Source organism: Micromys minutus (assembly GCF_963924665.1).
Source record: "Micromys minutus genome assembly, chromosome: 29".
NCBI classification, from domain to species: domain Eukaryota; kingdom Metazoa; phylum Chordata; class Mammalia; order Rodentia; family Muridae; genus Micromys; species Micromys minutus.
This window is the reverse complement of record NC_137964.1, coordinates 33,414,188-33,434,816: the sequence shown is the minus strand read 5'-3', so window position 1 is coordinate 33,434,816 and position 20,629 is coordinate 33,414,188. Positions and strand designations below refer to the sequence as shown.

At 51.8% G+C, this 20,629-nt stretch overlaps 1 protein-coding gene across 2 annotated transcripts in view; it reads left to right on the top strand.

The window, feature by feature from the left end:
- The window catches only part of SSH1 (slingshot protein phosphatase 1), a 54,061-nt gene extending 46,640 nt beyond the window's left edge, over positions 1-7,421 (top strand). For both annotated transcript variants that reach the window (XM_080940980.1, XM_080940981.1), the window contains one exon: positions 1,069-7,421. In XM_080940980.1, the coding sequence (XP_080797106.1) occupies positions 1,069-2,286 (1,218 nt within the window). In that variant the 3' untranslated portion in view covers positions 2,287-7,421. The remainder of the gene's footprint in view (positions 1-1,068) is intronic.
- The last annotated feature ends 13,208 nt before the right edge of the window (positions 7,422-20,629 follow it).

Sequence of the window (20,629 nt, the reverse complement as noted above, 5' to 3'; positions counted from 1 at the left end):
GCTTATCCCACGAGCTGGGGGGTCTCATGGTTGGGCTGGCTCCCTCAGGTTCCCTTACCCTTCTTACCTCCTTCATGATTCCAGGGAGGACAAAGAGAAGTCCTTATCCTATTCACTGAGGCCCCAGTGACCAAAGGCAAGTCCCCTGGGAGACAGCATAGCAAGTAGTTGAGTGCGGTTGAGTTTGTGGGAGGGGCCAAATACTACTCGGCCCCTTCCTCTGTCAGAGCGGAGCTTCTGACGTGTTCAGACTGCAGTTGCCCCAAAGGCAAACTCCCTCTGCCCAGGAGAACCTCTTTCTAAGGTGTGCTATCAGTTATGTTAAGTGCTTGTTTTTAATTCTAGCCGTTTAAAAAATTTTTAATAAAGGTTTATTTATTTTATGTGAGTATATGGTAGCTGTCTTCAGACGCACCAGAAGAGGGCATCAGATCCCATTCCAGATGGCTGTGGTTGCTGGGATTTGAACTCAGGACCTCTGGAAGAGCAGTCAGTGCTCATAACCGCTGGGCCGTATCTCCAGCTCCTTTAAACTTTATTTGTAATGGCAGCTATGTGTGTGGAGATATATGCACATGAATTCCAGTGGCCACAGAAGGCAGAGGTGTTGGATCCCCTGGAGCTGGCGTGACAGGTGGTTGTGAGCCGTCTGCCATGGGTGCCGGGACCTGAACTCTGATCCTCTGAAAGAGCAGGAAGTGCTCTTAACCAGTGAGCTCTCCCGGTGCCTGTACCCTGCTTTCCAGACCATGAGCAGGGAAGGGCCAGCCTGGTGGGGGGTGGGGAGTAGGGGAGGTGTCCTGGGAGTCTATCCCAGCCCTGTGGTTTGCACAGGTCGCCACCGTCTTGGCTTGTGGAAAGTCAAGACATCTCTTACACTGTGCTTAACGACCCAGCGTGCCCCTAGAGGTCTGTAATCCTGAACAAATGAGATGAAAGCACTGCCCCTCCTCTGCCACGGTGCCAGCCCGCCAGCCACCCTCCCCTGCCATGGCCACGGCCACCCTCTTTATGCTTTTGGTCTTCAGCAAGGGGTCACGCTGCCTCACTGTGCTCTGTCTCTTTCAGCGTGACGCTGTGTTTGGAATCCTCAGTAAAGTGAAGCCTCCCTACACATCCTGTGCCGACTGCATGTACCCCGCGGCTGGCGGGGCTCCTGAGGCCTTCACCGAGCGGCATGAAGACCCCAGCTCCTCTGCCATCTGCACCCAGCCAACCTTCCTTCCCCACGTCACATCTTCCCCAGTGGCCCACACGAGCAGCAGGTCCCGAGCTCCAGAGAGGCCGGCCTTGGGTCCAGCCAACACCTCTCCATTCCTACTACCAGCAGGCTCCAGGAAGCCAGATGTCAGTGGCTCTGGAGCCGGGGCTGCCCTGGAAGCGCCAGCAGGCCTTCTAGAGCCTTCCAAAGAGACTTCGAAAGCCCTTCCAAAATCTCTCCTGTTGAAGAATTCTCACTGTGATAAGAGCGCGGCCAGTACGGAGGCGGTGAAGGAAGAATTGTCGGCTAAGAAAGAGCTGAAGCCCGCCAAGGACCTGAGGCTTCTGTTCAGTAATGAGGGGGAGAAGCCGACCACCAACAGCTACCTGATGCAACATCAGGAGTCCATCATCCAGCTGCAGAAGGCAGGCCTGGTCCGAAAGCACACCAAAGAGCTGGAGAGGTTAAAGAGCCTGCCTTCAGACTCACCATCTACCTGCAGGGACAGCGCCACCAGCAGGCTGGAGGCCAGCATCCCCGAGGAGGGTCAGGAGCCTGCACACCCAGCCCTGTGCAGCCAATCAGGGACTGACGAGAAGCCTGTGGGAGGAGTCTTGCAGAAGAGCCCTCCGTGTACCCTCCTCCGCCTCGATCACACCAGTAACTTCTCAAAGGACTTCCTGAAGACCGTGTGCTACACCCCCACCTCCTCCTCCATCAGCTCCAATCTGACCCGGAGCTCCAGCAGCGACAGCATCCACAGTGTCCGAGGGAAGCCAGGGCTGGTGAAGCAGCGGGCGCAGGAGATCGAGACGCGGCTCCGCCTGGCGGGCCTCACCGTGTCATCCCCGCTGAAACGTTCCCATTCCCTCGCCAAGTTGGGAAGTCTCAACTTCTCCACGGAGGACCTATCCAGTGAGGCTGACACGTCCACCATCGCCGACTCACAGGATGCCAAGTCCGGTCTCTCTTCCTTCTTGCCCGAACCCCAAGCTGCGCCAAGGGACCCCGCTGCAACCTCCAAACCATCAGGGAAATCTGCCCCAGAAAACTTGAAAAGCCCCTTGAGGGTAAACAAAAGCTGACTAGCTTTCGGCTCTGTGAGAGTTTCATGATGTCTTGATCCACACTCACGTCTTGATTTGTGTTAACAACTTCAGCCTTCTGAGCTTTCCCCGCTATGAGCCTATGAAGGAGGACACCCAGGGGTGGGGCCTGGGCAGCCTGGAAACTGTCGGCCAGGAGGCACATTCAGATAGTGCACACTGGCTAGGGCTGTGTCTCGGTTGTTAAGAGTGTGTATGACATGCAGCAGCCCATAAAACCAGGCAAGGTTGTGCACACCGAAATCCCGACACTGGAGGCGGAGACAGACGTCATCCTCAGCCACATGGTGGGGGTTAGGCCAACCTGGTGGGAAGAAAAGGAAAAAAAAAAACAAAAACAAAAACAATGTGTGTACATACAAAATACTCGGTTTGTAACTTGTGAAAGAGCCACAGCGGTGAGGTCACTGCAGCCCACGTTCCCGGCTCATCCCCGTCCTCCAGGGAGAATCCTGGGAGGACAACACAAGGCCTACCTCTCAGCTCACTGTGTGCTTTGTTTATAAAATAGTGATGACCACGGCTAGTTCTGAGAAACAATGCTGTGTCCAAAAGAGGTTTTCCAAGAGAATTGTGGGGTTTGGTTTTTCATTTGGGTTGGTTGGTTAGTTGGTTTATTAGGTTGGGGGAGTGTTTTGTTTTGAGGGTGGTGACCCAAAGAAGTATCAAGGCTTTGAACCTGACCACCAAGAACAGCGAGGTGATATCATCAGAGGAAGGCACTTAGTGGCAGCAGCCCATGCAGCTATCCTGGTGCCCGCGGTTGGGGGTGTGGGTCCCCAGCTGCTGGCTTCAGGCTTACGTCATAGAGAAGGGCACTGCTGAACCTCAGCTGCTGCTAACAAGGCATCTTTGTGTTTGGGATTCGGACAACCTCGTGTCCAGAGGTTGTGAGTCTGGGATGTAGAACATCCTGCTGAGACACTGTGACCTACCCCCCAGGCTCATTAGGTGCCATATCCACGTTTGTTGAGAGGAAAGGCAGGTCAACAATGGGTACTTTCTTACAGGCCCCTCCCCAGGAGCTGCTCTGAGAGGAGAGAGTCTGTTGAAAAGCTTCATGGATGTTTACAAGTGTCCCTTCCCGTGGGGAGGGAAGGGAATAGAATACTCCTTGTCTCCAGCTACCCCACGCTGTAATGATGGGGCAAAGGAGGCTTGGCCACAGCACAGGAGTGCAGGTTAGCTCAGTGAAGCAGGAGGCCCGGCTCTGGGTTCAAACCATAGGTCTCACCTGGTACCCGTCATGAAAAGAGTGCTTAAGGATCTTGAAGAGAGACAAGCATCGGGCAGATGGCGGCACAGCCCCTGTGAGATCCCTGGGCTCTGTTAATGCTTTTTGGGTTTCGGTTTGGTGTTTTGAAACAGGGTTTCACCGTAGATCAGGCTGGTCTTAAACTCAGAGATCTACCTGCCTCTGCCTCCTTAGTACTGGGATTAACAGCATGTGTGACCACCATTGGCTTCTTTCTTTCTCTTCCTTCCTTCCTTTTTTAAGTTTGAGACAAGGTCTCACCATGTAGCCTCTGCTGTCTTGGAACTTTCTCTGTAGAGCAGGTAGGCCTCAAACTCAGCACAGATCCCTCTGCCTCCGCCTCTGCCCCCGCCTCCGCAGGGTTTACTTTTTGTTTTATTTTTGAGGTAGACTCTTATCCTGTACTGCAGGCTGGCTTCAAACTCACAGCAGCCCTCCTGCCTCAGCCTCTCAGAAGCTGAGATTACAGGTGTAATCCCATCATGCCCCAGGCTTGGTTGTTACACTTTTAAGGGTAAATGGCCTAGGCTTGTGATCCTACACTCAGGAGGTTGAAGCAGGTCCATCATGAGTTAAAGGCCAGTCTGGGCCACAAAGTGAGATTCTACCTCAGTAGTAAGTAACCTTGCCAGAGATGGTATTACCTGTTTCAGACATCTGCTGTGGGCCCAGGGCTGCTTGCAACACTGAAGGAAGATGGCGGGGAGTGGGGGCATATTTAAGGCTGCCTTTGCTCCTTGGCACAGACAAAAAGCCTTCCCTCGTAAGCTCCAGCCTTGCCCCTTTACCTCTTGAGCAGATGGAGTCCTTGTGGAGATGATCACAGCTCTGCCTGCAGCGCTGTGAGACCACAAGGCCTTAAGGATTTCTGGAAGTACTAGGATGAGGTTCTCCCCTCCCCCTCCAGCCCCGTTCCCCACCCCCGCACTGGTTAGAACGGATGGAATCTCAAACTGGCCATCCTGGTGAATGCCCAGAGCAGCTCCAGGATCTAGGCCAGTTCTCTTTTCATTCCTGCCGGGTCTTTGTGACCTCTCTCTCAGAACTTTTCTCCCTGGCATAATTTTTTTTTTTTTTTTTTTTGAATACACGCATGTTATTTTAAAGGGATTTATTTTCCCTGCTGCTGTCAATGGCGGTCATCTTAAAAAATGATCATCCACTTAATTCATGAAACCCTGTGGGTTTCTTCTACTCTTCCCACAGCCAACAAAAGCAAAAAAAAAAAAAAAAAAGGCTAATTTACATCGCCAAGTTCAATTTCACATGGTGGGTCAATTTTTGTGTCAAAATAATTTCCTTAGATTTGGTAATGATAGGTTTCTGCTGTATTTTTTTAATCCCATCTGCAAGAGCGATGGGATTTTGAAAACGTTCACTTTGAAAACCATAATTTGGCCTATTCTGTTCAGAGTCAGGACAGGAGGAGGATGAACTCAAGCTGGTCTCTGGCTGCTGGCGGACTACCTACACCTGTTTTAGGAGCACTGGCCATCTGCCAACCGTGCAAACAGCGGGGAGCAGCTCCCCGTCAAAACTGAATCCCTGGAGGGTTGGCTCCATCTGTGAACATAGTGAATTGGCTTTTAACTGAAAGGTTTCTGTGAAACTATCCCAATAAGCTAAGGTGTGCCTCAGCAGTGACAACTTCCATTTTGTCTCAGAAGTTTATTCCAGCCAGGCCTGGAAGCACTCACTTGTGATGCGGGGGTGGGTGGATCATTGAGTCCAGAGCTACATAGACCCTGAACTCCCCCCCCCCAAAAAAAGGTTAGCTTTGTGAGCTCCTGGCTAATTTAGCTTTGTGATCTTAGCAAACAGAGGTATAAGGACTTATGCAGCGTAAGCCGCCAGTGTTGATGACTGCTAATTTCACTGACTGTCCTTGTTGAAAGAAGAGCCTTCTGCTCAGCTTGATGGTCCCGGAACTCAGCTGCTCTTCTCACTCCCCCTGCACTTCCATAGCTTCCCAAAAGCCTGAACCATATGGCAGCTTTGCTGTACATCAACTCAGAAGGCTTCTTGAGGTGTGTGGGGGGATGGGTACTAGGCAGAGGGTGTGGGAGGAGAGTCTGGATGCCTGATCCTATGAACTAAGAGCAAGGTATCTTTCTCAGATCCCCCACCCCTAATTTTAAGTGTGGGAGCCCTGCCAACCACACACAGCTCACCCCTGTGGCTCAGCCATGCTGGTCTCTCACAAGTACCCAGATAGCTGCACCGCCGTGCTCCCCTTGCTCGGCAGCTTGCCCTAGCTGAAGATCCAACCCACCATCCTCTGCCCTAGAAAAGCCTGACGGGCGCCTCAGGATGGAACCAAAAGATTAGATGTTGGCGGCCACCCTGTACTTTTGTGCACCCATCTCAGGGACCACCCCGGAAAGCTTGCAGATCACCTGCTCTTCAGGAACCATTTCTCAGCAAGAATGAGATCACAAGAGACATCACTCGCTAAAAGAGTTACTTTCTACTGGCTAGCAGTTACTAGTGTGAGAATTTATTTCCAACCCCAATGGGTTGGCTGACACTTAGCTGGGCTCTCCCCTTCAAGGTAACTAGAGTACCGAGGGCCACTTGCCTTGACCCTAGTTGTGCAATCCAGAAGAGCCAGGGAGACTCCCACTCTTCCCCCATGTTGGCTGCAGTGTCACTGCTGGTGAGGGAGGCTCTCAGTCCCACCTTCCCATCTTAAAGGCTAGGTTCCTGCTGAATCAGACCAGATGAAGGTCATTGGTGTCCCCTATCCAAAGCTCCTTGTTTTTGTTACTGGGTAGGTGTGAGAGTCCATTGTACATGAACATATATGTTCATAAGTATATGTGCATATGTTATACATATATACATATAAGTATAATCTTACTCCATCAAACCTGGTGTGTGCTGTTTCTCCTCACACACAGTGTCGGTGTCCTCCAGCTTTACAGGGAAGTCACCTCGGACCCATCTGCAGTGACACAGCCATCTGGAGAAGGGTGACCACGTCATTCCCTTTTGCAGTAGACACCACAGCCCCTCCTTCAGTCTGTCTCAGACACAGCCTGTGCTGCCCTGGCCATTGGCCGTGCTGCACCAGAAGATGGCTGCTTCCTCCTCTCCCCTGTAATCATTCTTTTACAGTTCAGTGCCTTAATAGTCGTTTACAAATACTGTGTATTTCTGCGCAGCCGTTCAGCTATCGTCTTTGTGGCTGGGCGCTTTGGTCCTCTGATCGTGGTTAAGATCAGCGCGTGAGTCCGTCCCCACCCCCATCCACTTGTGTTACTTGGCTATGCAGCTGACATCATGGGTCCTGACTACACAGAGCCTACTAGAAACGCCGCTGCTTGAGTCCCCAAAGGCCATGTGGGCATCAGACACCCCGAAGGCCAAGGGAGGCAGTGAAGGACGTGATTTGGTCTGCCAGGCAGCTGAGGGGTGTTGCGGACCCAGCGCTCCCTGAACCACAGCCCAAGACCTCCCCTGAACCCCTCAAGGTCACCCTCTAGTTTATAGAGGATTGCCATCACCTACTGCCCCCTTCACACTCCCTCCTCTGATGCCTGTGCCCTGAGCTCCCTGCTGCAAGTCAAGGGTACAGCTCACCCCAAAGGAGCCGCACCAGACCGCATCCTTCACCTTTCAAACAACGCCTCGCCGCCACCACCACTGGGTTCCTCCATCAAGTTACAACTTTGATTTTTTTTTTAATATTATTTTTCTTCTTGTTTTTTATATTATATATTTAAAAGACAGTATCCTTTTGTACTGTGAGTTTTCAGTAGAAGAGGCATAGCGCACTTTTTTTTTTTTACTTCTGTTGGTGTGTACTGTGTATATATACAGTCTGCGTGCTTCTCGTGATGAGAATAAACACTTCGTTTATAAATGTCCCGTGATTGCCTGTGTCCTGCGCTTTGCCTCTAGCCCTTGCCGAGACACCCAGTGTGCCCTTCCCCTGTCATGACTGTGGGTGCCTTTGGTTTGTTAGATTTATTGTGCCTACTAAGTTCCAGGCTCTTCTCACCAGTGGCAGGAGTTAGACCCAGAGGAACAGCGCTGGCACCACCCGGAGCTTTCCTTTCCGACACTGTTACCAGTGGCTGGGATTGGGCAAAGTAGAAAACAAACTTGGCCTGGTGGTCCTCACCGTTAATCCCAGCACTTGAAAGGCAGTGGCAGGCAGATGCCTCAGCCCAAGGCCTGCCTGTTTCCACACAGCAACTTCCAGCCTAGCCAAGGCTACAGGATATATCCTGTATCAAAACACCCCCCCCCAAAAGAAAACCCTAAAAAGGCAAAGTATGTCGAGTCATTAGGTCATAATTGCAGCGGTTTCTGCATGGGCTCTGTTGTTGCTTTGAGGGGGTCTATGGCAACGGGAAACCACTGGAAATCAGAGGAGCTGCAGGGAAGGACCAGAATGGTCCCCAGTATCCACCTGAAGGATGTAACCCCAGTGATCCAGCGCTCTTCCACTAGACCTCACCTCTTAACGTTAACATCAGCTGTGACACTCCTCACCGTGTGGCCCTCGATTCACATTTAAGGTCTCAAATGCAGCACCTGGTCACTGAGGAAGTCAGACTGCCATGTCTTAGAATTGCCTGGTCCTAGCTGTGCAGTCTAGAAGAGTCAGGGAGACTGCCAGTCTCTTCCACTCACTGGCTGCAACTTCACTGCTGGTGAGGGAGACTCTAGGTCCCGCCCTCCCAACCAGGGATGCCAGACACTCTGGACCTGCTGTGTGCACAGGGAGAACCCAAACAAAGACTGGTATCCAGGAAGTCATCTCAACTTGTCACTCAACTGGCCTCACCACAGGGAAGCTACCGCATGAACAGCTCTGGACAAACTTGTGTGTAAGCCTAAACTAACCAGGAATAATTTAACGTGAAATCTAAGCGAAAGGTTAACCAGGCACAGTGACACTTGCCCACAACCCCAGGACCTGGAGTTGGATGTTATCCTTGGCTACTTAGCAAGTTTGAAGCCAGCCTGGGATACACGAGCCCTCGTTTCCAAAAGAAAAACCCTGGCTGGGGCTGGGGCTGGGGCTGGGGCTGGGGCTGGGGCTGGAGCCTCCCATCTGCAACCCCAGCACTTGGGAGACTGAGGCAGGAGTGTCTCAAGATTCACGTGTCTAAGTCAGGGTTTCTGTTCCTGCACAAAACATCACAAGCAAGGAGCAAGATGGGGAGGAAAGGGTTTATTCAGCTCACACTTCCACATCGCTGTTCATCACCAAAGGAAGTCAGGACAGGACAGGAACCTGGAGGCAGGAGCTGATGCAGAGGCCATGGAGGGATGCTGCTTACTGGCTTGCTCCCCTGGCTTGCTCAGCCTGCTTTCTTATAGAACCCAGGTCTACCAGCCCAGGGATGGCACCACCCACAATGGGCTGGGCCCTCCCCCCTTGATCACAGGTTGAGAAAATGCCTTACAATTGGATCTCATGGAGGCATTTCCTCAGCTGAGGCTCCTTTCTCTGTGATAACTCCAGCTTGTGTCAAGTTGACACACAACCAGCCAGTGCACCTGGCTACAAAGTGAGACTCTAGCTATGGCCAGGCATAGAACCTGGTGGGCAGGGCTCTCACTTAGCATGCAGAAAATGAAGGAACATAGAAAGGAGGGTGGGGTCGGTGGCACAAATCTAACATGGGTCAAACTCTTAACACTGACCTCTAAAATGTGGCTTTTTTTTTCTTCTTAAGATTTTAGGATTTTATCTTTTACGTGTATGTGTTTTGCTCACATGTGTGTCTGTGCACCACATGCGTGCCTGTTGTCCTCAGAGATCATTAGTGAGCGAGCTTGTGTGTGCTGGGAGCCTAACCCCAATCCTCTGTTCAGAATAAAAGGTGCTCTGAACTGTCCAGCCGTCTCCCCTGCTTCCTCTCAGAGGCCAAGAGATATCAACCTGGGGCTCACACTTCTCTGGGCTCCAGCCTCAAATCAATCTAAGACAGTGGTGGTTAATCTGTGGGTAGAGACCCCTTTGGGGACTGAACCCTTTCACAGGGATTACATATCAGCTATTCTGCATATCTGATATTCACATTGTGATTCATAACAGGAGAAAAATCACAGCTACGAATGAAGTGACTGGCCCATGGGGCAGGTCCCAATATTGTGTTTTGTTTGTTTGTTTTTTCATAATACCCTGGGGATTCTGATAGCTGTATTGAGAAACCACTGAAATAAGAAAGTGCTGGAGGCTTGCACGCTGCTAGTTACTGCCACATTCTATACACACTTTGAGACAACACTCACAGCATGTAGGTGTCCTCAAGACCAGATCACCCATGTGGTCCAGGCAGTGCAAGAAGTCCTTCTGTTGGCTGCCTTTGCCTCAGTTTATCTGCAGAGTATTGGGCTGGCTGGGTCCAATCCCAAAGCACACCTGTGGTGCAAGTGGGTTTTTTCCAGGTAGGAGCCCGGTGTTTATTGTTGAGGATGCCGTTCACGGCAAGAGCTTTTTTCTTTTCTTTCTTTTTCTTTTCTATTTTTTTTTCCTTTTTGCATATGAGTGTTTTGCCCATATATCTGAGTGCGTGTGTGTCTTTGTGCTTCATGCCCAAGGAAGCCAGAAGAGGGCATCAGACCCCATTACAGATGGTTGTGAGCCACCATGTGGTTGCTGGGAATTGAACTCAGGACCTCTGGAAGAGCAGTCAGTGCTCTAACCACTGAGCCATTTCACTGTTCTTCACTGTGTTTTAAGGGGAAACTACCTATGTATCCTAAAGTAGACATGTAAAGAAATTGTTTCAGCCTGAAATTCTTTTTGGTAAACTGTTCCAGAAAATAAAAATGTTTGTTAGAATCTTCTCTATTAGCTCCCAAGCCAGAGGAGGAGGCACCCGCATCTAATAATGAAAGCCCCGTTCTCAGGCTGGGGTGTGACTCCGGGGTCAAGTACTTTTCTACAGTGTACAAGGCTGAACTTCAACCTTTAGCACAGGGGTGGGGACGGAGACAGGGACTTGTATGTGATGTCATGTGCCTGCGATCCTAGCACTGGGGAGGTGGAGGCAGGAGATTCAGGCTAGCCTGGGCTACAAGAGATTCTATTGCAAGAATTTTTAAAAAGGTATATTCTGGCAGAATTGACGGGAGGGTTGTAACTTGGGAGTGGATGCCTTTCATTCCAGTGCTTGGAGGCAGAGGTGGATCTTTACCTGTTTGAAGCCAGCCAGGGCTATACAGTGAGTTCCAGGTCAGCTAAGACAACGTAGTGAGACCCTTTCTCAAACAAAACAAAACAAAACAAAACAAAAACGACAGAAAAGAGAGAAAAGGTTGTGGAGCGTCTTCTTCCCAAAGTGCTGAATCAGAGCCAAGTGTCCTTTGGTTTTGAACTTGGATATACAAGTAGGGCCCTGACTGTTGCTGACTCGGGAGTCTTGGGATTAAAGGCACCACCACCATCACCATCATCACCACCACCATCACCACCACCACCACCACCACCACCACCACCATCATCACCACCATCATCACCACCATCACCACCACCACCATCATCACCACCACCACCACCATCATCACCACCACCACCACCACCATCACCACCACCACCATCATCACCACCACCATCACCACCATCACCACCACCACCACCACCATCACCACCACCACCATCATCACCACCACCATCACCACCACCACCACCACCATCACCACCACCACCATCATCACCACCACCATCACCACCACCACCACCACCACCACCACCGCTTGGCTTTACCGAGTAACTTTTGTAACTCCACAATGTGGATGTGGTCGATTTGAACTTAGGATCCCCCTGCCTCAGTCTCCCTAGTGCCAGGATGCATGTGTGTGTGCCTAGCCTGGTCTATGTACTAAGACCCTGTCTTAACAAAACCGCTGCACACACGAATGCGGCGAAGACAGGGCCACCGACAGGGCCTGGGGTGTCTGCTGCACGGATCGTTAATAATACATGCAGAACCCGGCATGTCACATGGTCCGTTCTGCAGAAAGACTGTTGGAGAAGTGAGATCGGGGAGGAAGGATATTCCCAGACACTCAACTCTGCAAAAGCTTAAGGGAGATCAAGGCCAGCCTGGGCTACATGATACCCTGGCTCAAAAACAAACACAAGAGGGAAAACAAATCAACCACATCCACATTGTGGAGTTACAAAAGTTACTCAGTAAAGCCAAGCGGTGGTGGTGGTGGTGGTACTTTTAATCCCAACACTCCCGAGGTCAGTCTCTGAGCAACAAGTCGGTCTTTGAGTTTGAGGCCAGCATGGTTCAGAGTGAGTTCCAGGATAGCCAGGGTTACACAGAGAAATCCTGTCTCAAGCCCCATCTCACCTTCCCCTCCCCCATAATTTACTAAGTAAGCCAAGTATGGTAGTAAACAGCTGTAATCCAGCAACTGGGAGGACTGAGGCAGGAGGATTATAAGTTTGAAACCAGCCTGGGCTATATAGGGAAATCCCCCCCCCCCTTTTTTTAATACACAGGACAGCCAAAACTATATGTAGAAAAACCCGTCTCATTCCCCCAAAATACAAACACACATGCACACATATACAGAGACAGACAGAGACAGAGAGGGAGAATACCACTGGATAACGAGCACTTAGTAAACCCCTCTGAACTGTGGTCTTGTGTACAGTGTGAAGTAGTTGGTCCAGGTTGGGACATAAGTTATTCTTCAAGGACAAGCTGTAATGGCGTGAGGACAACGGGAGGCCCATTCACTGACCAGACCCTCTGCTTCCTGACTCCTCGGCACCTTTAAGGACCAAGAGGCACAAACACAGGGTCACTGGAGAAGCAGCCTTCAGCAGGGATGTGCACACCTCCTCCCCGACAGACTCCGTCCAAAGTACAGGATCTGCCACTCTCGAGAACCAGAACGGGGTCCTGGGCGGTTCTCCTCAGAGGAATCCTGAGGAGAACAGGGCAGCCTGGGAGCGTGGGCTTGGCCCTGCTGCCGTCTAGGGTCCAGCGCAGAGGCACATCCTGTTCTGCGGTTGCCATGGTATATCCAAAAACATCTGCCACAACACAAGGCTGGGGTGGCGCTTGCCAGCAGAGCTCTGGCCCAAGAAGGGCCTGGGCGGGCTGGGCACCAGACTGAGCACGGCCTGCAGCGGGTCAGGGATTATAGGGAAACTTCCCGGATCTCCCACGCACATGTGCACAGTTCGTGTGTACACACACACACACACACACACACACACACACACACACACACACACACACGTTTATCTGGAAGGCAAAGCTAGCTGCCTGCCTATCTAGCCCGTGCAGATTTCCTGAAGAATTCTCAATTCTCTATTTTTGGTTTTGTTTTGGGATTTTTTTTTTTTTTTTTTTTTTTTTTTTAATGTTTCATTTGGATTTGGTTCGCTGTTTGGAGAGAAGGTCTCCTTTAGGTTGGCCTAAAACCTGCTCCGTTGCTGAGGATGACCTTGGACTCCCGATCTTCCTCCCTTCTCTTACCCAGTGCTGGAGTTGCCGGCCGTACCACCATGCCTGGGTGCCGTTGTGTGTTCTAGTTAGAATTTTGTGTGTATGGCTAGCTTGCCAGTGTGCCGGCATCAGATCCCTTGGAACTGAGTCACTTACAGACATGATCCTCTGTGTGGATGGAGGCATTGCTCCTGCTTTCTGATTTTGTTTTTTTATTATTGTTGTTTGGGACAAAGTCTCACCCCACTGTAACTCAGGCTGGCTTCAAGCCTACAGTAATTCTCCTGCCTCAGCCTTCCTAGGGTTGCTTTTATGGATGCTACCACACCCTGTCCTAATTCTCCGTTTTCTTTTCTTTGAAACCCTGAGAGTATGTCCTGAGTCAGGCCAGAGGCTTGCTGACTTCCTGCCTGGACCAGCTTCCGGCCACGCCCACAGAACCTACCCCATCATCTCCCCCAGATGGAACTCACTGCCCCTGTTGTCATCGGAGCTGCTGTTTCTCACGAATGGCTCATAAAATAGTCTTGGTGACAGTCAGTTGTGGGGTATAGAGGAGGAGTGAGCCTGCATCAGGAGGACCGCGTGCCCGGTGCATTTTACACATCCACAGAGTAAACGGGAGCCCCTGGCGCGGAGGGGCCCTGCGCAGATCTGTCAAACCAGATGGCGGGCTAAGTGAGCTGATTCCATGGGATCATAGTCTTAGAAGAGGTGTCCGGGCTAGCTTCGAAACAGCAATCATGCAGCCTTAGCCTCCCATTGGGTTGGAATCTAATGCCTTACCAGCCTGTGCCACTAAAGTACAGTCCATAATCCCTCGGTCCCATCCCTTTGCTGTTTTTCTAGGTACCGGAAGTCCTGTATGGCTCACTGAAGCCACAGGTAATGCTCACTCTGAGAAGCCATAGGTAAGCTGGGGCTATGCTCTGCGGTCTGTCAGGCTGTACTTCGGGGCTCTGAGGGTCTCGTGCCCGCTCTTACCCCCTCAAGAAGCCTGTGGAAGTGTGCGTTTGGCCAATTTTCTGTCAGACTGACACTATAGTCATATGAAAGGAGGGAACCTCAATTGAGAAAAAGTCTCCATAAGATCCAACTGTAGGGCATTTTCTTAGAGACGGGTGTGGGAGGGGTCAGCCATTGTGGGTGGGGCCATCCCTAGGCTGGTGGTCCTGAGCTCTAAGAGAAAGCAGGTTGAGGGGGTGGTGATTTAGCTCAGTGGTAGAGCGCTTGCTAGGCACTGGGTTCGGTCCTCAGCTCTGGAAAAAAAGACAAAATAACAAAAAAAAGCAAGCTGAGCAAGCCATGGGGAGCAAGCCAGCAAGCAGCACCCTCTGTGGTCTCTACCTCCAGGTTCCAGCTGTGCTTTAGTTCCAGCCCTGACTCCCTTCAGTGATGGACTATGATGTGGCAGTGTCAGCGGAATTAACCCTTTCCTCCCCAACTTGAATCGGTAGTGTTTATAACATTGATAGTAACCCTGACAAAGTGATCAGCCTGTTCTCACACCCACTTTCTATAGCTGCAGCTGTGATGGGGGCTTGGCTGGGATCTTTAGTCAAGGATGACATTTTTTTGTCACACTGGACAATGTGGGTGCCACCTCTTCAGAGGCTATAAATGACTTACACAGGTACCTCAGCTAGAGGCAGACAGAATCACGGAGCTGCCTCCTCCAGGAAGTCACGTCTGGAAGGACCTCCTCTAAACTCTGCTGAGATGACCTTTCACTGTGGGAATTCCCAGGACAGTGAACTGAAGGTAGCAACTGGGGCAGGCTTATCATGGTCTACCCTGTGCCAGATATAGTATGTGTTCAATAAACACTTGTTGAATTGAATTGAATACCAAATGAAAATCACTAATAAACGAACGCAGGAGCTTATCTCTCTTCCTTTCTTGGTTGTGAGATGTATCGGGGAGCAGGCAGGCTTGAGTTACGGTTTTGTTCTGCCACTTCCTGGCTGTCCATAACCTCTGAGTGTCTGTTTTCACTTCCACAAAAATAAGACATGCAGTCTGAGGGAGATTCGGATCTCTGGCTGGCGCACAGTAGGTCTCAGCAGCACTACAAGGAGATGATTCAGGCCCTTCTGTCCATCACCAGGGGTTTAAAGCTCTATGTCAGTACTGATGGTCACTGTGTGGCCTGAGACAAATGATTTCCAGACCTGAGACAAACAGTGTTTCTCGGAGACATTTGTGTAGTTAAAGCCCCTGTGAGCATGGCTTTGGTGACCCCGAATAAGCTACTAGAGAACAAGGGTGTGGTCGTCTCTTTCCACCCATTTAAGGCCACACTCAGTGTCACAGGCACACAGTAGGGACACAGACTTTTGGAAAGCACTGACTCTCCCAGTGTATGCCCTGAACATCATCCTCGCCCTGAGGTTTTCTCCGAGGGGCTTTCGGTATCTTTGCAGCCCAGGCGGACACAGCAATGCTCTGGTGGCCTCTTATGCCGACTGCGGTGGAGACCGGTCATTCTCCAGCTCCTCTGGCTGGAGGACAGCAGAGGTGTGGGGAGGACCTGGGAGAGAGTTGAGACACTCCAAAGGTGGCTCAAGGAGACCCGGTTACTTAGAGAGGAGAGTGGTATTGGACCTATCAGCATGATCCCTGTCCTGTGAGTGTGCCCAGGTCCCTCCATCGTTTGGAGTGATACTTCCTGGGTGGGGAGGTTGGCAACACTGGGGGCAGGATGGAGGTTGGAAAGTGAGCAGAGTGTAAAGTATGCAGTAGGTACTCCATTAGTGCACCAGTCTCTGCTGCCCCTGTGGTTATATTATGGCATCTCCCTAGCACAGATGGGAGACGGAGGCCCGGAGAGATCCCCATTTCTTGCTGGTTCCAGCCAAACCGTAACCACTCTCCCTGCAGCCAAGCTGTGCTCAGGGTGGACGGGGCAGGGGTCTCCCTGGTCTGAGGGCGGGCTGCACGTGGGTGGGGGAGCACGTTCCCCAGTGGCCAGGAGTGCCTTGCTGGTTCATACCTCCAGTCCTGAAAAAATAACGCCTCCAGAGCAGAAGCCCTGTGGTCACCCCCACTTTACACCTAAGGAAACGAAGGCTCCCACGGGGTGTGAAATCAGTCACCCTAGTGCAAGGGAGTGGGGCAGGCCAGCTCAGGGTCAGGCCAGGAAGGGATAGTGCACCCTGGGGTTGAAAGACCAGTTGTCCTCCAGGACCCCCAAACAGAAGGGACAAGGGAGCCCGTGTCAGCAGCATAGGGGCTGTGACGTTGTTGGCAGCTTACAAAGGAAAGCAGAAGAGTTTCCTTACCCTCAATCCCACCACCACACATGCCCAGGCCACGCCTACTGACCTACTGGCCTTGCCTATGGGACTCCAGGCAACCTCCCCATCCACCCATGATCTCAGCTCAGTGCCCTGCAGACCACGCCTTACTTTGGTCTGCAGAGGATGTGAGCTGGAGCTGCAGGTCTTCTGTGAGGTCCTCAGTCTCCCACACATCGGCATCATAGGGTTTCATCGGCATCATAGGAGGGTTTTACACACACACACACACACACACACACACATCACAGGAGGGTTGCACACCACCCCACACCCTATCCTCCACCCCTCAACTCCACTTCCCCACCCCCCATGGGCATCACAGGAGGGTTCCACCTGGGGAGACATTGGGTCCACACAGACTTTCTGTCACAATGTCTAATCCTCCTTTGGTCCCACTACTTAGCTCAGACTGACCTGAAACTCAAAGAGATCTTCCTTACTCTGCCTCCCAAGTGCTGGGATTAAGGTAAGGACACTATGCCCAAGTCTTCTTACATGCAGGATGCCAGAGGTACATTGTATTCACAGAAGACCCGAGTGGATGAGAGCTAGGAGCATGGAGTGTGCCCCTGACTGAGCTACTTCTGCGTCCCTGTCAGGCCTGTGGTCCAAGCTCCATGCTCTCTCTAGGGCTTTTTGCCATTTCCCTAGCCTTCCCTGCAATGGCGGAATCATAAGGGAAATGGGCACATGTCCCGCCCTTCCTGCTGGCCGCCATCCCTCTTCCCCGAAAAGCCCCTTCCTGTCAGCCTGGGGAATCTCTGGAGAACATCTTTGGTAGACAGGCAGCCAGCGAGGGCAGGCTGGCCCTGGTGCAGGCCCTCACTATGACACAAAGTTTCCGAACCATGTGTAAGAAGCCAGAAGGGAACCCAGAAATAGTGAGATAAAAAGCAGGGGCTGTGTGTGGGAAGAATGCTGTGGGTGGAGCGGGAAGCTAGTGCTCCTGTGTCCAGAGACTAAGCAATCCAGTGCGACAGTGCCCAGGACAGGTGATGGGAGGGGCCCGGCCATGATGAGTGTTGTAGGTCATTATCAGGAAACTGCAGTTGAGCATGGTGGCCCTGGAGCATGGAGGGGTTTGAAACTCCACGGGGCGGGGTCAGCATGTCCATCAGGGCCTTGGAGCATGGGGGCGGGGTCAGCATGTCCATCAGGGCCTTGGAGCATGGGGGCGGGGCTCGAAACTCCATGGGGCGGGGTCAGCATGTCCCCCAGACTCTTGCGTCTAAACTTCACAAAAAAGTAAACTAAAGTTCAGTTCCTCAGCCACCCGAGGCTCATTTCAAGTGTCCTTAGCCACATGTGTGTCCAGAGGACAGCACACACTTGGGACACCGGCCCCAACAGAGAATGGGCCGCAGGCGCACCGTGCTAGAGACAGCGCTCAAGGCTTGCGTGGAAAACGTTTTGGAGAGAAAGAAGGAAGCCAGTGGGGACCGGCCCCAGTGACTCAATGAGACTGTAGGTGGCCAGCCAGTGCCAGCGTGGGGCCTGGCAAGAAAGAACGTTGGATGGTTAGCTGGCCTGCGTGTGGGAGAGATGGCAGGATGGACACAGGAGGTGGTTGTGAGGACTCTCAAGGACCCGAGGAAGCAAAAGTGTGTCATAATATAGGTGGGAGGGAGGCTTGTCCCCTGAGGTACTCCGGTCTGTCTGTTCCCTGTTGTCATCGTAGAACACCTGGGACCAGATCGTTTATTAAGCAAAGCTGACTGAGCTCATGGTTGGGAGTCTAAGGTAAGTGTGGCCACCATTCGTCCTCCCTGCAAAGCCCAGATGCATATCTGCCAGAGACGTCATGTTGCACCAGAACCTGACAGAAAGTGGGACAGCAGGCGAGCATCTGTGGAACTGACAGACTCAAGAAAGGTGGCCTTGAGGACACTGCACTCATTCCCTGGGGACACTGCATTCATTCCCTGGGGACACTGCACTCATTCCCTGGGGGACACTGCATTCATTCCCTGGGGGACACTGCATTCATTCCCTGGGGGACATTGTTCACTCCCTCAACAAGCTGGTTGGTCACCTTGCAGCTTTATTATGACAAGGAACAGGTTTCAATACCATGTTAAGACGAGGCACCTCTGTTTTTAAATCCTGACAGGTAAAATCCCTGGGAGAGAGGAGGGTAGTGGGGGATGGGAGGAGGTGGGAATACTGAAGAATGAGGAGGGAGCAAATGAAGGGAAGAGGGAGAAGGGCAAGGCAAGAGGGAAGGAGGGGGAGAAGGGAGGGAAGTAGAAGGGGGGTAGGTTAAACTCACTGCCAGAGGTGTAAGCCTAGAGCTGTTGGCCTTTTGAGGTGAGCATGGTAGGCTTACTCACTCGGGCCAAGATAAAGAAGGAAAGGGGCAGGGACTGAGAGAAGGGGCCAGAGGATCAGACATGGAGTCAGGGTAGGGCGGTACATGTAGGTGTCGAGAGTCTAGGCAGTGACATGTCCAGTGCACATGAACATGCGGTAGGATCCTGACCTGGGACTCGATAGCCAATGACTCTGGAAAGAACATTCTGATGCAGAAGGAGAAAAGGCTCCGTCTTCTCCTCTGAGATGAAAAAAGATTTGTTGAGGTTAGTAGGCGGTGTTGGCATGTGTGTGCGCAGGCATGTGATCCTGTGTGCGTGCAACTGAGTACAACAGTATTTGTTATGTGTTTAAAATACATCCCCGTTCTCATAGCTGACCCTCTGCACATCAGCCGGATGGAGAGATGAAGACTTGGTGTTCAGAGGGTCTCGGTTTCTTCACCGATAGGCACACAGCACCTTCTCCCAGGGCAAAGGGCCAGCCGCCCTGGGCACTGAGTCCCTTGATGGGCTCGGCTCCAGATCACCTCCCCAGGCTTTTCCACCTTTCCGAATAAACAAGTCACGGCATGAGTTTTCAAAAGCGCCCCGTATTACCCAGTGGGCATAGCTTATTGAGAAGCAGCCAGGACGTATAGAACTGTGGGTATTTACACATTTCAACAGGTGCGCCCTCCTGCTCCTCCCCTTTAACACAGTAACATGATTGTGGCAGTCACTTTTTAAACGCTCCCAGTATGTCCCACACTTGCCTTAGAACTTAAGAGCTATCTCATTAAATGAGGGGTAGGCCCTGTTCTTCTCAAGGTCAGAGGACAGGAAATGGACCCGTAGAGCTGAGGTGGTTTTCCCAAGATGCATCACTACCAAAGACTATCCTTCTGTAAGCGCAGCTGGTCTTGCCCACATGGGAGCTGAGCTACAGTCATCTCGGAAAAGCACACCCTTTGTCTCAGTCACATCTAGCTCGCCGACCGACTGGGGGTGTGCTGCGGTACCGTCTGCCTCTCCACTGGATCAGCCTCTGCCCCAGTTGGTAACATGGGCTGAGTTGCGGCATTTTGCCTGGAAGAAACCTGAGTTTGCAGCCACAAAAAGCTTTTTCAGGCCTGGGAGCCTTAGGGAATATAGAACCAGATGGGGCCGTAGATTTCTCCCAGAAAGAGCTCATTTTCTTCTCGATCCCAGGATAATTAATGTGTTAAGGGTCAAGAACATGGCTGGTGTCTCTCACTGGCCTGGGGGTGAGGGTGGGGGTGGGGACCGGAGCAGAGGATAGCCATCTGCTAATAACCCAGGGACAAGGAGGACCTCTGGCCTTTCCCGGCCCTGGGTGCTCTGTTCTTCATGGGTGTGGGTGACAGAGAATTAGAGAGGTACATGAAAGATAGTCCTTGGAACCAGATGGCTGTCTAATGCTCGAGGGCAAACCCAGCAGGTGGCTGCTGAGCCTCTGATCAGAAAAGCCAGCCTGGTTCAGAATTGGGAAGCCAACTTTCTGGGGATTGAGGAGGAAGTATTGTGGGAAGACAGAGGCAAACCTAAGTTTTCCTTTGCCCCCCCCCGGGGGGGGGTTCCATGACCTTCAGTATTCTGCAACTTGTCCCCATCTGTGGAAATCGCCCTTGCTCAAAGCATAGAGATGGCATTCCTCTTCGTCCTCTGGACATCTGCATGCTGAATTCTCTTATTCCGTTATGAGGAGTGTCAGAGTCGATTTAGCCAGGGTCATAAGACAATTCACGATGGCCTTTGTTGTGCAGGCTAGCTTTATGTCAACTTGGTTCAAGTTAGAGTCACAGAAAGGGGGGGGAGTCTCTGGGGGAAACGCCTCCATAAGACCAGGCTGTGGGCAAGCCTGCAGGGCGTTTTCTTAATTAGTGACTGATGGGGAGGGCCCGCCCACTGTGGGTGGAGCCATCCCTGGGCTGGTGGTCCTGGGTTCTATAAGAAAGCAGGCTGAGCAAGCCATGGGGAGCAAGCCAGTAAGCAGCATCCCTCTAATGCCTCTGCATCAGCTCC